Source organism: Hydra viridissima, unplaced genomic scaffold (assembly GCF_058129835.1).
Source record: "Hydra viridissima isolate aposymbiotic clone 2 unplaced genomic scaffold, HvirCarnegie_v1 scaffold_22, whole genome shotgun sequence".
Taxonomy (NCBI): domain Eukaryota; kingdom Metazoa; phylum Cnidaria; class Hydrozoa; order Anthoathecata; family Hydridae; genus Hydra; species Hydra viridissima.
In genome coordinates this window covers 327,949-344,806 of record NW_028324321.1, presented here as the reverse complement: position 1 = coordinate 344,806, position 16,858 = coordinate 327,949, and the positions used below count along the sequence as shown (strand labels likewise).

General features: G+C 29.9%; 2 protein-coding genes and 1 long non-coding RNA gene across 12 annotated transcripts; all 3 read left to right on the top strand.

Moving 5' to 3' along the window:
- The first annotated feature begins 383 nt into the window (after positions 1-383).
- LOC149876310 (uncharacterized) lies at positions 384-9,363 on the top strand. 10 transcript variants are annotated; one of them, XR_016448796.1, is made up of 14 exons: positions 384-529; positions 628-795; positions 910-1,017; positions 1,741-1,786; positions 3,845-3,918; positions 4,039-4,116; positions 4,222-4,279; positions 5,940-6,052; positions 6,237-6,300; positions 7,127-7,428; positions 8,254-8,286; positions 8,386-8,481; positions 8,665-8,773; positions 8,876-9,005. XR_016448796.1 is itself a non-coding variant. In XM_090075502.1 (14 exons), exons 1-14 carry the CDS (start codon positions 503-505, stop codon positions 9,260-9,262), a joined length of 1,233 nt encoding a protein of 410 aa, XP_089931628.1. In that variant the 5' UTR covers positions 390-502; the 3' UTR covers positions 9,263-9,363. The 10 variants fall into 10 exon arrangements, 4 of the variants coding, with proteins under 4 accessions (XP_089931628.1, XP_089931629.1, XP_089931630.1 ...); XR_016448798.1 differs by having other exon boundaries at positions 386-529; positions 5,513-6,052; positions 7,127-7,958; XM_090075502.1 differs by lacking the exon at positions 7,127-7,428 and adding an exon at positions 9,134-9,363 and having other exon boundaries at positions 390-529.
- A 997-nt stretch (positions 9,364-10,360) lies between these two features.
- On the top strand, positions 10,361-12,534 carry LOC149876309 (uncharacterized). Its single transcript, XM_090075580.1, has one exon. It carries the CDS (start codon positions 11,056-11,058, stop codon positions 12,229-12,231), a length of 1,176 nt encoding a protein of 391 aa, XP_089931706.1. The 5' UTR covers positions 10,361-11,055; the 3' UTR covers positions 12,232-12,534.
- A 1,876-nt stretch (positions 12,535-14,410) lies between these two features.
- LOC149876308 (uncharacterized) lies at positions 14,411-15,538 on the top strand. Its single transcript, XR_016448828.1, has 3 exons — positions 14,411-14,636; positions 14,862-14,976; positions 15,095-15,538. It is a non-coding gene; the product is annotated as an uncharacterized LOC149876308 (long non-coding RNA).
- The last annotated feature ends 1,320 nt before the right edge of the window (positions 15,539-16,858 follow it).

Below are 16,858 nucleotides of genomic sequence, written 5' to 3'. Positions count from 1 at the left end.
TTTGTACTTTTGGATTTTCCAATATGAATCTATTATTTTGAGTTTTTTTTTTTTTAATTTGTTTTTTATTTTATTTTTATTTTTTCTATTTCTTTATTTTAAATACTTGTTTATTTTTTATACTACTAAAAACATTTTAAGATGTATTTTTCCAGTTACTCAATTTCACTTTTTTTTTTCAAGTTGGATTTCTTTGTTACTATTATATTTTCTGATTTAATGCTCCATTGGCATTTTGTTTTTCTTGATGTTAATATGGAAGCAGCATTGGTTTGTTTTAATTAACAATAATTGTAATTTATTTAATGAATTTGCTACTAAAAAAAAAAATATTTATGAAAAGTTATTAGGAACAATATTGGATTTTCACTATTTATGTTAAAAGAAATATTTTTAGTTTTTAAATATTTTAATTTGAGAGATGATATTAATAACACTAAGTTTCAATGTGTTATAGTTTTGTGAAATTAAATGTGGTTTGGCTGGATTTGAGAAATTAAAAATGGCTCTGCCAAATACCAAGCTAAATGTATAAGTTTTGATTTAGTGGAAGGTTCGACAATTATTTATAATTCAATAAAAAATTTTGTTTAATAAATAAACTTTTAATTTTGTAAACTTTTATAGCAAGAGTGTTCAAAACTAATGTTCAATATATTAGTTGATGCTGTAATAAAGAACAATGTTGCTGATCTTAAAAGCATCATGCATGCCAATCAAAATCTTTTTGACAAACAAGATGAAAAATACAAGTTTACACTCCTACACTGGGCTGTGTTGCATGATTCAATTGATGTATGTTTTGCATTTTTTTAATTTTTAAATCTTGTTTTAGAATATTCTTTCTTTATTCTCTAAAATTGATTTTTTTTTTTAAATTGATATTTTTTTAGTTTTCTGATTTTTTAGTGTTTGAAATGGCTAATACTAAATAAAGCAAATGTCAATTTGAAAAGTAAAAAAGGTTGGACACCTATTCATATATCTGCAATAAAAGGAAGAGACGAATGTCTCAAGGTGAAATTTTTTATGATAAATGAGTTACAAAACCATTTTCTATGATATGTTCTGATTATTGGTTGGTTTTCATTAAAGATTAAACAGGCAAGAGCTTTGTGTCCTTATTGACTTCAATTCTTTTTATCTCAAATGAACAGTTACATAGTTTATCTTTAATTGCCATAAATGGAAGTGTAAGAGTGTGTAAATCTGCTGTGTCAGCTAATACTCTGTGACACAGAGTATATACATTTTACTGTAGTTATGCATTTTTTACCAAGGACTAAAAGCTTCAACATTTATTAAGAGCATTAATAATTAGTATTAATAGCATTATAAAAACAAAGAGTGCTAGTATTAGCTAACAATTTTTGATAACATTAGCTAGTGTGTTAGTGTCAGCTAACACTACCTAAACAACCGAAATGAGCTGTTAGTTCAACTCATTTTAGTCATTTTTCTTTGAACCACTTTTAATCCTGTTTCTTTAAAACTAACACAAAAATCAATAGTCCTAGTCTCTAAGTGTAAATTTTTGAAAGGTTTTGTGTTATAGAAATTGTTGTGCAAAAGAATAATTCTGATTAAAACCAAAGTTAAAAATTTGGTGTTATAAAAAAGTAAATTATAGGATGTAATGTTTTTCTGTGATAAAGTTTTTATTCTTTTAATTCTTGCTTTAAAAGTAATAAGCATTGTCATATACACTCCTATGAAAGTATTTTTTTTCTTCCATCTTAGATTTTGGTAAATAATGGAGCTGATATCAAAATGAAAGATTCTCGTGGTAACACTTTTAAAAACTTCTTTTCTTTTTATTGTTTGTTTTTTATTTTTTAAACTTAGTAAACTTTAGATGAACTTTTTTTGGTAAGTTATTAAGGCTGACTTCCTAATACTATTCCATTTAATTGATGGTTTTCTGTTTTTTTCTTTACATGTCATACTTCCTTAGATAACTCAGTATCATTTCTGTAGCTTGCAATCTTAAACAACTTGATTGGTTTGCATAATACAACTTCAATGGTGGTTCACAAATACCTATATACACTTTATCTATATTGTTTTGAAGGTCAAATTAGATAACAGCTTTGTATAGGGTGTTTTCAATTAGGTAAAGTTGATTAAGGTGGCATTGCAGAATATTGGTATAATTGCAGGATTTCTTATTTGGGTCAAAACTTCATCAATGATTTTGTGGTTATGTGAGTTTACTATAAATTCCAAGTTTTAATGTGTTTCTGTTGAAGATGTTGTTCAGCTTATGCTTTGCTGGAAAATACTTATTAAGCTGAGGAATGTTTTACCAACCTTTATAATAACTTTTTTCCTTAATGGTGTTTAAACCATATCATATTTTGCTTGTATACACTGTATGTGTGCATGTGTGTGCGTACCTGCATGCGTGTGTTTATGTATATATATAAAGTTAAACATGGAAATTTTACTGCTTTTTTGAAAAAGTTGTTTTTGATTGGTTGCGCAGATTTGAATAGCCAAATTGGGAGGGACTAGAAATGCTCAGCTAATAACAAGCATGAGGATTTAAGTTTTTTTTGAAGACTAGGAAGGATTAAGATACCTCTCTTTGGGATTAGAAGACAGAAAGTCCTGGAAGAAGGTGGGTTTATTTTACTACTGCATTAAAATATAGTATGAGTAATATACATTATATAAATAATATACATACAAATTATGTGTATATACACATTTTATTTGTTAAAACAAATTACCTTTAGGTTTCTGAAGGTGTGTAGAAGAGTACAAGACCATCAGATGGACCTAAAGAAATTGAAGTCAACTCAGAACTAGAATTCAGTTCTAATGGCACCAGTGCTAATCTTGATACAGATTTTGAAGCAGCAGATTGGCATCATAGATCATTTAATTGTAAACCTACTGCACATACTTTGGATTACTGTCAGGCCTATGTTATTAAAAAGTGCAATGTGAGGAATGGCAGACAGAGTTAGCTGAAATAACCATGAAGTTTTTATCCCCATTTAACAATTTCAAATTAAGGAAAACTGGAGCTGTTTATCATGATAGGTTTTTAGGCAAAAGTCTATAATACCTTAAACTTAAACTTTTGTTCAACAATTAAAGTAATTGCAGTGGCCCTTTTTATTTATTAAATAGGTTGTCTAAAAACCCAAAGCTTTATTCAATTTTCAGGAAGCTTTTTAAAGCAGGTTAGCCTTTTGCCAGCTGTCCATCTAAAAGAGTTTTAGGTATGCAAAAGCATAATTAACAAATTTACTTAACCTTTTTGCATAACAAAAATGTTTCTTTTTTTTCCTCTCATGAATATTGTTTTTCCTGAAAATAAGCAAAAAACCTGAGGATGTACCCTTTTAAAATGAAAATATTTATAACAAATGAACCAGAAAAATTTTTTTTTTTTCATTTTGATCACCCTCAAACACCCCAAATTTAACTTATTTTTTCTATTTTAAAGGACATATTTTTAATTTTTGCTCTTGAGGGAGACATAAAAGTCATCTGATCAACCTGAAAAAAATTTTGAGTAAGCTTTAACATATTTACTAAAACTTAAGTTGAGTATGTACTTGAGTTTTTAAAATTTCCTTAAAATGACCCCCCCCCCCCTAGTAAACACATGCACTGTGTTATATATTATGCTTTTTAGTTTTTAACTTTTAATTAAAAACTAAAAAATGTAGGACATAAGAAATCACTAAAGTTTGAAGTTGATTCTAATATTTTTCAAGCCACTGAATATTTAATAAATATAGAATAAAAATCTTTAGAGTAAATTTATAGCTCTTATTATCGCAAAAAAACTCAAATCAGTGATAACCAAAAATGAGTTTGTTTTAACTAGACAAAACAATTGCTCATTTGGCTTGTTCCCATGGTCATTCAGCTGTTTTAGAAGAGTATCTAAGACAAGGACAAGTAAGAAGTCTTTATTGATTGAAGATGCTATTATTGTTTTAAATGTTGATTTAATTATTTGTTTTCAATTGCACTCGAGATAATTATTTGACTTATCTATACAAAGCCTTTTTTCTTCAGAATATAGAGTTAAGAGATCATATGGGCTGGACAGCAGCACACACTTCAGTTCACCACGGAACTCTGGATTGTTTAAAGGTGTTGGTTTATAATTTATTTGTTATTTTAACACTTTAAAGTAATAGTTAGTAATCATCATTTGTTTTTTGCTTGTTATAATTTTATATTCATTTAATCTTTTAGGTACTTATAAAATGGGGTTGTGACATAGAAGCTGTTGATCGAGATGGAAACAATCTAGGTGAGTTGTTAAATTATAGTGAAGTATACGAAATAATATATGATAACTAAAAATCTGGAAAAAACTTTGAAAATAAATATCTCTTGAACAAAGTTATCAATTTTATTAAATTAAAAACCATAATAACATGAAACTTGTATTTTACAAAATAAAAAAAAAAAATATTTATCAGTCCATTTCACCAAACATGGTCAGCTCTTGTAAAAGTACTCGCCCCAAGCCAATCTATGCAGTTTTGGTTTTTTTGAACGTTGCTGATGAACTTCTTTAGATTTACCAGACATTTAGAAATGTACACATCCTTGTTGACTGCTTGGTCCAAAGGAGCAATGTAATTCTTTGTGACTCCTTTCTCAGAAAAGGCTATCTAAACTAATAATTTTGGCTCATATTTGCTTTTTCTTTTGAGCTTGATCTCAATATCAACTTTCTGGCAACGCAGGATATCATACTTCTGTCCCCAATGCCTACATTGCATTGGGGACAGAAGTATGATATCCTGATTGCCAGAAAGTTGATATTGCTTAAAGAAAAATATGACTTTTTGTCAATGATCACAATTTTTTTCCCAAAACGTGCAACCAATTTTCGGCACTTTAAAATTCTCAACTAAGCTGCTGTTATCATGGAATCCGATATTGCCAATGTAGCTGGCCCAAGAATGCCACCTATTTGGGGTGATAGTGTACACATTCCAGGGTTACCTGGTGCAAGTTTTGAAATCTTTTAGGTACGTCTGCTATAAAATCCATACCATTAATCATAGACCAATAAAATTTGGTGGTAATTTACCCTATGCCAATACCAAGATTTGGGTAAAATTTTATCCCAATCCCCGCAGTATCCCAATCCCTGCAGTATAACAAAAGTTATGGTAGTTTTCATGTGCTCTATTTGAATATACCAATAACTTTATAAAATAAGGATTTTCATGTTCTTACCAACACTTTTGGTTTAGGGGGTCAAAGCGTTTGCAGAAATATCCAAAATTTTCAAGCCTTTCACTTGAAAATTGTTGTATGTGGATAATAATTTTGTTTTTCATTTTTTATAATATGCAAATTGTTAGGCTGAAGTATTAGAAGTGATTTAGGTAAAAATGTAGCTCTACTTGTAGCAATATTTTATTTATTTGAAATACACCTACTTGAGTCTAATGAAATAACATTGCCAGAAATCCTAATATTTGTCAATCATATTCTTCATTTTCATATTATGCCTGAATTTGTCTAGGTACACAGCTACAATCCACTAACTTAAGATGTCATGAGCAGCTGACGTGAGCAGAATAGAAAGTGTGTCTGTATGCTCTGCCTCCAAAAGTGTGGCCGACAGATGACTGCTCTTCAGGCTGAAAGAGTTTGCCACATTTACCAGACAACTCTTAATGTGTGTGACTCTCATGTGCCTCAAGGTCTTCATGAATTCATGGTTAATAAAGCTTTTAGACATGTTTAAGTAAGTTCTGAAAAAATAAAGGCTATGGTATATTGTAGAGGATCAAATTAGCAACATAATAGGTAGGATTATAAAATTATAAAACATTATTAGACATGTATTGAAGCTACAAGGTTTGTCCAGATTTTCTGTTATCATATGTTACTCTTAATAGATTATCAATAATCACATAATTATGCCTACTAATTATTTTTAAATAAAGTTCATTTGTGCTGCAGTGAAGGTCAACTTGATTGCCTAAAGGTTCTCTGTGATGCTGCAAATGAAAGTATAGTCTATACTTTTTTAGCACTCCTCCAGAATCCTAATGACAAGGTATAAAGTTTTCATTAATGCATATTGAAATGAACTTTCTGTATATAACAAGAGAGTATTGTATGTATATTATATTAGGAGAGCATTACTGGCAAAGACAGATTCTCATATTAAATCAAAAGAGAAGTTTTTTTTTAAAGAGGTTTTTCTCAATTACATTTTTGCTTTTGTTTATTTATTAAAGGGTCAGACACCAAAAATGGTTTCTATACAAAATTTGAATCATAGTTGTGTTGAATATTTGATAAGTAAGTTTTTATTTGAGATTATAAAATTATATACTCCAATTTTTCATGAGTTGTTTTACAATAATATTATACGATGATGATGATGAGGATGATGAGGATGAGTATGATGAGGATGATGAGGATGAAGATGGGGATGATGAGGATGATGATGGGGATGATGAGAATAAAGATGAGGATGATGATGATGATGATGATGATGATGATGATGATGATGATGATGATGATGATGATGATGATGATGATGATGATGATGATGATGATGATGATGATGATGATGATAATGAGGATGAGTATGATGAGGATGATGAGGATGAGGATGAGGATGAGGATGAGGATGAGGATGAGGATGAGGATGATGATGATGATGATGATGATGATGATGATGATGATGATGATGATGATGATGATGATGATGATGATGATGATGATGATGATGATGATGATGATGATGATGATGATGATGATGATGATGATGATGTATAACTGTGTGCGGGTATGTTTCTGTCAATCTTCTATTGTTCTAGAACAATTTGAAATTTATATTTGCATTCAATGTAAACAAAAAAATATTGAACCAAGAAAAATTTTAGTTTATTCGATTTAGGGAAGTTTTTGAAAGTTTTGTAATTGACGTTTCATCTGCTTAAACATATAAAATAATGATAAATAAAAAAATATGTAAATGAAGTCATTGATAGGTAGGTTATATAAGAATAGATATTTGATAGGTTTAAAATTATGGCCACATGCCATAATTCTTAACCTATCAATTTTATTAAAGCCATAATTTATTAAAGAAATTTGACAGTTGGTTTATCTAATTCAGGAAAAACACAGTGGATTCATTTAATTCAGGAAAGCTTACCGAGAAATGTACAGTTTAACAGGAGTTATAATTTATTTGGTACAACTGCTATTACTGAAAAAGGTTGTAAAAGAAAGATTACTGAATCAATTGATAAAAACATTATTCAAGTAAAAGAAAACCGCATCGAATCTTCAAGAAAGTTGATTTATCTAATTCAGGAAAGATAGCAGAGAAGGTTGAAAAAGATCATTATATCAAAGTCACTCTACTGACTATTCAAAACAGAATCAGAGATGAATGATTTCAAAGATGACTTGTTTGTAAGAAACATTTTTTAACTAAAAAACATATGAACCGAAGACTAGTATTTGCTAAATTTGTTAAGTTTGGTGTCAGAAATATGGTTTGGGGTGCTACATCATGGCGAAGAGTTGGAAAAATAACTTTTATGATAGCATCATGAACGCCGCAGTGTACACAGACATTTTGGAAAAAAAATCTTAAACCTTCAGCCAGAATGTTAAGATTAGGCAACAACTTTATCTTCCAAGAAGATAATAATCCTAAGCATACAGCAAAGAAAAAACACAAATGGTTCAAATACTGTAGAAGTAATGGAATGGCCAACACATTTGCCAGGCTTAAATCCCATTCAGAATTTATAGGCAACTCGGACTGTAAGATCGGAGTTAAGTGGTTTTGAAAGAAAGAACATCTGAAAGATACGATCTCGAAAGCTTGGGACCGAATTGACCCAAAAGAGACTAAAAACATAGTAAAATCAAAACCGAATGATTTCGGTCTAAATCAAAACAAAGTCCCTAATATGATGTGTTACTAAATTTAAAAGGTTGCAAATAAAATTAGTAAAATATTATGCTAATCTTTATGATTTCAACAAACTTTTTAAACAACAAAAGTATGAACATAACTTTTACCATATTTAAAAAGAAAATACTAAAAAAGTTCTTAGTCCATTAAATATTTTTGCTCACTGTAATCACCTCCTAAGTCAAAGCTGTTACTTGCAGCTCTGAGATATTGGTGTTCGTGTTTGCTAAAATACCATGAATGAAATTAACTACAAATTTCGTTCATGGTTTTTTCTTTTGTTTCGTTTTTTCTTTTGTGTATGTTCTTTTTAGATTATAGCAAAGCTGCTTCAGAGCAACTTAAAAGTAAGCTCTCATTTAGAAAATCTCCAATTTACCGGCGATTTAGATCATTAAAACTGATAGTTTTGTTTTTCTTTTGTTTTTGTTTTTTTTCGTTTTAAGATTCAAGGGAAAAAGATGTTTCGTTGCCAATCTTTCCCAATGATTCATCAAATCATCCAACTGCGACCAGCGATGGCGAGGAGTATAAAGTTGAAGGTTGATGTAACTTATTATTTTTGAAATCGCAAGAAAATAATTTTTCATTCCTAAACGATGAGGGTAATAAAGGTGGTTTGATATTTTTTAACAAATGTCATTATATTCTTAAGTTGGTTGCTCTTTTTTTTATATCATGAATTGATGCTAAATGCTAAATGAGATTTTTTTCGTTTCTAAAAGAAGATACTTTTATTGGGTCTGAAAATCAAGTGAAAAAAGTGAGCACTTCTACAAAATTAAGTTTATCAACAGAGGAGATGTTACGAGCTGCATTGGAGGAAAAGGACCTGTATGAAATATTACCTTATAAAAAGCATTTGCATTAAAAAAGAGCTGTCGATGCTGTTATTTTATGGGTATTAAGTTTACGGTTTAAACATCTTCCGTTTAGAGTTATTAAGAAGTTGAATGATTATCTTGAATTCGAACGCATACGAAGAGAGAAAATAGAAGCGCAGCTCGACGAAGCCAGAATCTATATCAGAAAGTTAGTGCTTACGTTAGGCGATAGATACGGAAAAGTACGTTTACTCTAAACTTCAAAAGAAGTTCGTCTTATTTTTTTCTCAAATAGTTGATGGTGTTGTTGTAAGGTGACGATGATAATTTAAGAAAACGAAACGTGTCATAAGTTGTCTGTTACTTTTAGAAAGAATCGAAAGGACGTCTAGCAGCTCCACCTAAACGGAAGAAGAATAAGATCCCTCAGAATACGCCATCTCTATCAGATGTTTCGTCTTTTGTACTATCCTGTTCACCAGAATCGACTAAGAGTTGAAAATGTGTTTCAGGACCTTTAGAAAATACTTGCTTGTTTAAAACTGGAAAATCGAATTATTTGTGTGTTGATCGCTTTTTTAGATTGTAAATTTACATTTATTTTTGTTAATTTTTTCGTATATATATATATATATATATATATATATATATATATATATATATATATATATATATATATATATATATATATATATATATATATATATATATATATATATATATATATATATATATATATATACACACACACATATATATATGGCATAAATAATATATATTTACATTTACACACACATATATATATGGCATAAATAATATATATTTACATAAAGACATTTTTAATGACACCGCCCCTGATTCTTTTCTAACTCGCGTTATCACAAGACAAGGATGCATTTCATGACAGCAAATATTAAAGAATTGAAAAAGCGTTTGACAATTGTTTGTAAAGGGAGATTATATTGGAAAATAAAACTTATTTCATGTCAAATAATTGTTTTTCATTGCTGTTTTACAAATTTATCGGTCCTGGTAAAGCTGTTGTTGCTTTTTAAAATACTTTCATGCACCAATTATTTTTCCATAACTAACATAACTCATAAAAAATCATCTACAAGATGACAGTGGTACTATGAAATGTTAAAGTAGATTTTTTCTACAGCCTTTCTCAACTCTCCTTTATAAAATATTGTTTTCAATCGGTTAGAACGCACCATTTGAATTGGGGAGGCTGAGTTTTGTTGTTATACAACAACCCAGCGAAAGGGTTAATGATTTTTTTTTTTTTCATCGTTATTTTCGAAATATGGGTTAATTATGCAACAATGATGCATAATGGATAAATAACTTTTTTTCATTATGAATTTACATTAAAACATGATCGAACTTTTAGTTCAACCATAAAGCCGACAATTAAGTTATACACGAACCGACAAACAATTTCCGATGTAATTTGATACTCCGATATTTTTTTAAGAAATCAAATTCCAACATGTAAATTGCAGCATATCGTCATCACTCGTGTACTTTGTTACTTTTATCTGAAAATATTATTAGTACACAAAATAAATCAAAATGTTTTATAAAAAATGTTTTTTTTTTTTTTTAAAAAAAAAGCAAATAAAAACAGCGTGTCGATGTTGCCTAACAAAGAGGTTGTTTTTATCTTGATAACCTAAAGTTTGTGTCTGGACCGAGATAAAATTTCTACAATCATCAACGAAAAAAAAACAGTTTTGATGCAGCATGAAGGAAGCTTCATTAGTAAACTTGAGTCCTTATTTTGATTTAAAACGATGTTCTTGAATTTGAAAGTCTTTTTTTTTTGGATGTATATTTATAAACAAGTATATATACTCAAAAAATTTATACATTTATGGTGTGTGTATACATATATAATACACACATACCATATTATATCTGATGATATGATATATATGATGTATGATATGTATATATAACGGTGTTAGGTTGTGGTGTCATGTTTTACAAAAAGTATCTCTATCAGAACAGTTAAGTCCTTGTATTAATAAATTCTGAACTTGTAATATTTCTTTAACATTTCTTTCATTTTTATTGTTTTAACCCATTCAATTGAAATCTCCATTTAATTTGTAAGAACTGTTGCTAGAATATGTCAGATCCTTTCTTATGAATGCTTCGATCTGAATTTAAAGTTTTTCATGTTATTTTTTTTTTTTTTTACATTAAAGATTTGTTTCGCTTTAAATCAGCGGGTTAAAACCAAAAGCAATTGTAATATCAATATATTATACGCATTAGAGGAAAAATATGGCTAAACGAAAGGCTGGACTTGCTGGATCTCTTTTTTGGGACATTCCACAAAATGAAGAACGAAAAGAAATTTTAGAGTGGTCCGAAAAGAGAAAACTCAAACTGTTAAGTAATCGCAGTTTTTATTATCGGGGGGTTTTGCAGTATACGTTCACCATGGACACTTTGAAAAGTTTCGCTCAAAATCTGAATTTCATGGTTATTGTCCAAATCGCTATAGCGGTTGTTTCTGTTTATTTATCAAGCCGATTTGAATTAACTTTTGATGTTGATGTAAATCTGTTTGTATCTCCGATAGTTTTCCCCCTCGCTTTTTCCATCAATGCTGACTTTCAAAGAAGGGAAAAGGTTTTGGATGATATAGCAAATTTTAAGTCTGCAGGAATGTCTTGGTTCTTTAGCATGAGAGATTGGAGAGTCGATTCAAATTTAGATAAAATATGGTTGCAAGCTGTTCACCAAAAACTGAAGAGTATGCTTTTTCATATGAGAGAATATCTAATAACGAAAAAGATTTCTAGGCGCAAAATTATCTTAAGAGCAATGTATGAGGATTTAAGCGATGCTAATCAACTTATAGAGAACGTTCGAACAAGCAAGTTGCCACTAAACTCTCCTCTCGTAGCCCGAGTTTATTTGGTGCTAATGTCAATTTGTCTATCATTCGAGCGTCTCCGAGTCGTTCGTGAGTATCGGTCTCCTCGTTCAATTCGTTCTTTCAACAAAGTTCTAATATTTTTTCTTCCGACGATTTTATCTCCGTACTTTAACCTTGTAGGGGAAAAAAACGAAAGTGAATGGGCGCCTTATTTTATTTCGGTTTTGGTAACTTTTTTTTTCTCGGCTTTGCAGGGAGTACAAGATACACTCGATGATCCATTTGATGGAATGAGCGAAGATGATATCAACTTATCATCGATTGATGAATGGACATTTCACTCGCTCGAGGTAACTATACATAGATATTTTTCAGTTGATCGGTTAACGGATTCAGAGATTTTAGTCTTAGCAGATTCTACCGAAAAACATTCAACTTCGCGAAAAGAAACCGCAACAAATGAGTCATTTCAACCGAGTTTACATCCATACGCTAATGTCCTCAATAAGATAACAGGAAATACCACTATTTCACGAGGGGGAATAATTAAAAAATTTCATGAGACTCTGCTTTAGCGATGTGGTTCGGCGAGATATTTTGCTGTTTATAAAAAAAAAAATTAAATAATATAGCAAAGTTAATCAAACGGGAAAACGATAACAGAAAAATATTCAAGATATGGAGAGGTAGATTTTAGAACTGGAGAAGAATTAAAAAGAAGAAAGCAAAAAAGAGATAAAAGAGAAAGTTTAAAAACAGACCAAAAGAAAAATACAGTCCATTTATTATTTCAATTTATTATCTTTTTACTTTTAATTTCTTTTTTATTCTAAAGAGAGTTTAAAGAAAAAGTGCGAGGCTGTCAGCTGTCTTCCCACTATGCCAGTTTTTGTGTTAGTTAGCAAAGTGATTGGTGAGTGTGACCGGGGAGTAAAAAGATGTTAAATAATCCAATATTGATGACTTTACTTTTATTTCGCACGTTGGATATAGCTCTTTCCCTTATTACAAATGGCGGATTAAATTTGCTAACAAAAAAAGAGGCTTCACTTTTCGTCCAATAAAATTCCCCGAGTTGAACACTTAGTATATATAATTGATCTTAGCTTACTATAAACATGTAGAGAATTTAGAATCCAATGCAAGTTGTCTCATCTTCAAATCTCTTGTAGTCTATCGAAAAAACTTTTTGCCTCTAAAACTTAATTTCTTATATAATCCCCTATTCTGAATAAGTCCCCAATGAGGTTATTTATAACCAACAGAAATGGCTATTGACAACGATGAATATGATAACGAAGATATTGACATGTGATTTTATGACTTATATTAGCAAAATATAACCCCTCCCCCTCTCCAGCCTTGATAGAATTGCCAATTTGTGGCATGAGTATGTAGAAAGTGAATCTTTAAAATCGCCCTTGAAAGATTTTATGAACTGTATCAATCTTCAAATATTGCATCTAGATCTCATTAGTTATGTCATTTATCAGTTCAAATACTGTAGTTGGGGGAGTGCTGTTTTTAAAATTCGAGTTCTTTGCTATACAGTAATCATTATCTGTTACGTGTTTATAAAGTCTATTTGTAGATTTTACGCTCAACATCTTTTGAAAAAACAAGGAAGTACAGATATAGGCCTGTAGTTTGAGTTCGGTGAGTCATTACCAAACCTAAACATCAACGCGATGCGCCAAATTTTTCATCACTCTATCGTATTTTATAAACTTGATAAAAGGAAAATTCAATGGTTTCGAAAAAAAATTGGACGCTGAAAAAAAAATTGGACACTAAAAAAAAACATGCACGCTGATTTTATCAATTTCTGCTCTTTTTTCATTTTGAAGAGTTTGGAAGATATTTTAAAGTGAATCGTTCTCGAAACGCATCAATGATTTCTACTCTTAATTTGCAGCTAAATTTGTATTTTCATAAATTAGTTAACCATCTCTCAAATATATTTTTGTTTACCTGTAAAATAAATCCTTTTTATGACGACGCATGTTTTGTTCTAATTTTTTCGCATAATAAATCCATGAAGATTTTTTGAATTTTTCAAATAAATTTTTACTGTTTTTGTGATATTTATGTTTAGGAATATTCTCATAGAATTTTTCTCTCTCCTGAAAAGACTTGAGCCTTAGGTCATCGAAGCGTTTTTAATTTTTTTTCCTTTTAAAGAAAGATATTATCATCTTGATTATGCAGTTGTTATGAAAGTTTAGCAGTTGTTATTAAATTTTATAGTTGGTTTCTTTAAGTTTGGAATAGAGTGAATTTGAAGGATTGAGTCTATATGTTGTTTAACAATGTTATTTAAGGAATGATGTAACAATCTTCTGTTTAGATTACTGACTATTTAAACATGTTTTTATAGGTTATTAAATATTCTAAAAAATGTGCGTAGATGAGTTTTTTTTAGATACAAGCTATTTGATTATATTTGTTGTAAACTATTCTTTTTAAGGAATGTGGGCCTTCGAGTAGTCGTTAAAGAAATTTGAAAAAAAAAATTAGCTAGTACGAGTATTTTTTGAACAAACATTCCTCGAATAATCATTCGTTCGAAAGAATGTAATCATTCTTTCGAATGTACGCATATATTGTTAATAACAATTCTTACCTGATAAATGGTTCGAAAATAACGTCAGTTACGACCTTGAGATTTAATAATTGAAATTCGAATTCTCTTATTAAAGTTAACTTGTTAATAATGTTAGCTGTGCCGAGGGAATTATTTCTAGTAATAAAAAACTGTTGCATTTTAAAACTTCTAAAAAGTAATTGTTTTTTTCACTAGTAAAAATAAAATTCCCTTGGCACAGTTAAATGATTAATAATTAAACTGTATAAAGGGAATTTAAAATTAAATTATTAGATTGCGCAAGACATTTATAGCATAGGTTTAGATTTAGAACTAACAACAGTTCAACACTTAATCTACAAACAATTATTCAGAGTAAACTTGTTGTTTTTTCAGGTGATGATTTTTTAAAACAAAATTTTTTGATCTCTGCTTTTTTACGTTGAGTTTACTGTAAAAAAACTTACAAAAATAATATTGTGTAAACATTTTGCAATTGTCACGTCATAGTCTTTTTTGTTAACTAGATGGGGTGTCTGAAAATATGAATGTTATTTTTGAATAATATTCGTTCGTGCCAATATTTTGACAGCATTTAACAAAATTAATTCTCTTTTTCAGGCCTCAAACTTTATCATGCCCATAAAAATCAAAAATGTATGGGAGTTTTTTTGAAAGAACTGTTGTTAATCATGCCAGTGTAATGAGTGTGATAAAGAACTAGTTCCAAATCCAGGTAAGCACATCTTTTTCTTCTTAATTATCTTAGGTGAAATCCTTTCTTGGCATTCTAGAGACTTAATAAACAAATAGAAGTTCTGCCAAGGGTCATGTTTCAGAAAATGAATCTTTAGATGACGAATTCATTAGTAGACTAAAAAGAGCTAAAGTTGTTGCCGTCCCTGGGTCATATACTTAACCTTCTACATCATCTGCCTCTGCTTATCCTCGAGTAGCGAAAATTCTAAAAACAAGTCAAGCTCGTGTTGCAATACCATGGGCAAATTATCATATTAAAAATACTAAGTTAGTGACTAAAGTGGCAAAGTGAGTCATCACTTACAACTTGCCATTCTCCATGATAGATAGCGAAATCTTCTTTTCAATAATGAAACAAGTAACGAAAGAAAAGTGTAACTATGTTTCTTCAAGATCACTTTCTCGTACTCTAATTCTTCAATTATATGAATATATTAGTGATCATGTTAAAAAAGTTGTTAATGAGGAGAAACTCAAGCTTGATGGAGAAAAAGTTGTTAATGAGGAGAAACTCAAGCTTTGGCTTTAACAACTAACATTTGGACTTCAGCTATATATATATATATATATATATATATATATATATATATATATATATATATATATATATATATATATATATATATATATATATATATATATATATATATATATATATATATATATATATATATAATATTATTTAAACCCAACTATATAACACCTGATGACTGAAAAATGAGACAAAATTTAAATCAATATATGTATGCTATTCATAATCATGCAATTGAAATATATTAGTATACTTATAGGGAATTTAATACTCTATTAAAATTATATTATAGTTTTAAAATATTAAATAAAATGGCTCCGTATAAAACAAGTTTGCAAGAAGACCTAAGAAAACGCATTTGCCAATTTAGAAATTAGCATGTGGAAAAGCCGAAAATCTTCACAGTAAAACACTTTCTAGATGAAGGAGCATCGAAAAAATTTAGGCTATCAACGAAATAATGTAGATAAAAATTTAGGCTATCAACGAAAAAAAGGTAGCGGTCCAAAGGCGAAAAAAATGGACAAAAAGCAATAGACCAATTGAAAAAAGCATTTGATCATCATCACGGTGTTTCACAACGTCAAGTAGCTCGAAGATTCGATTGTGACCAATCGTATATATCTAAAATTCTTAAAAACAAGACAAATATTAGATATTACAAGAAGAAAAAGATTCCACATCGAAGCGAAAGCCAACTAGCTCGAATCAAACTTTTGTGTCGGCATATATATCGCAATTTTAGGAATTTTGATTTTGTCTTGGATGACGAATCATATTTCACATATGCGAATACAACATTGGCTGGCAACGATGGCTTCTATTCTAGCAACGTGTCATCTACAACTAGCGACGTCAAATTCAAAAGAAAGAAAAAGTACGAGGAAAAGGTGCTAGTCTCTTTGATTATATTGCCCAAAGGGACTTCAAAACCAATGTTTTTTTAAAGTAGCCAGGCAATCAACAAACAAGCATACATCGGATGTCTCCGCAAGCGGTTAATACCCTTCATTGATGAATATTATAAAAATGAAGAATACTTGTTCTGGCCAGATTTAGCTAGCTCGCACTATGCAAATGAAGTGGTTTCTTTTCTCGATGCCAATAACATCAAATACCTGCCAAAGGTAAAAAATTCACCCAATGTACCAGAAGCTCGACCGATTGAGGACTTTTGGGGTCAGTTGAAACGCTTAGCCTACGAGGCTAATTGGCAAGCAAGAACCATTCCTCAACTCAAACGGCGTATCGTGAATTGTCTTAACAAAATGGATCCGGAAGTGGCAAAACGTTATGCCTCAATGACTTCAGTTTGTCTAGGTCGAAT

Coding starts and splice junctions, on each gene's coding strand:
- LOC149876310 (XM_090075502.1), top strand. CDS start 503: ATGGCTCTGCCAAATACCAAGCTAAAT. Junction 8,482..8,664: donor CGAGGAGTATAAAGTTGAAG/GTTGATGTAACT, acceptor CGTTTCTAAAAG/AAGATACTTTTATTGGGTCT. Junction 9,006..9,133: donor TAGGCGATAGATACGGAAAA/GTACGTTTACTC, acceptor TGTTACTTTTAG/AAAGAATCGAAAGGACGTCT.
- LOC149876309 (XM_090075580.1), top strand. CDS start 11,056: ATGGCTAAACGAAAGGCTGGACTTGCTGGATCTCTTTTTTGGGACATT.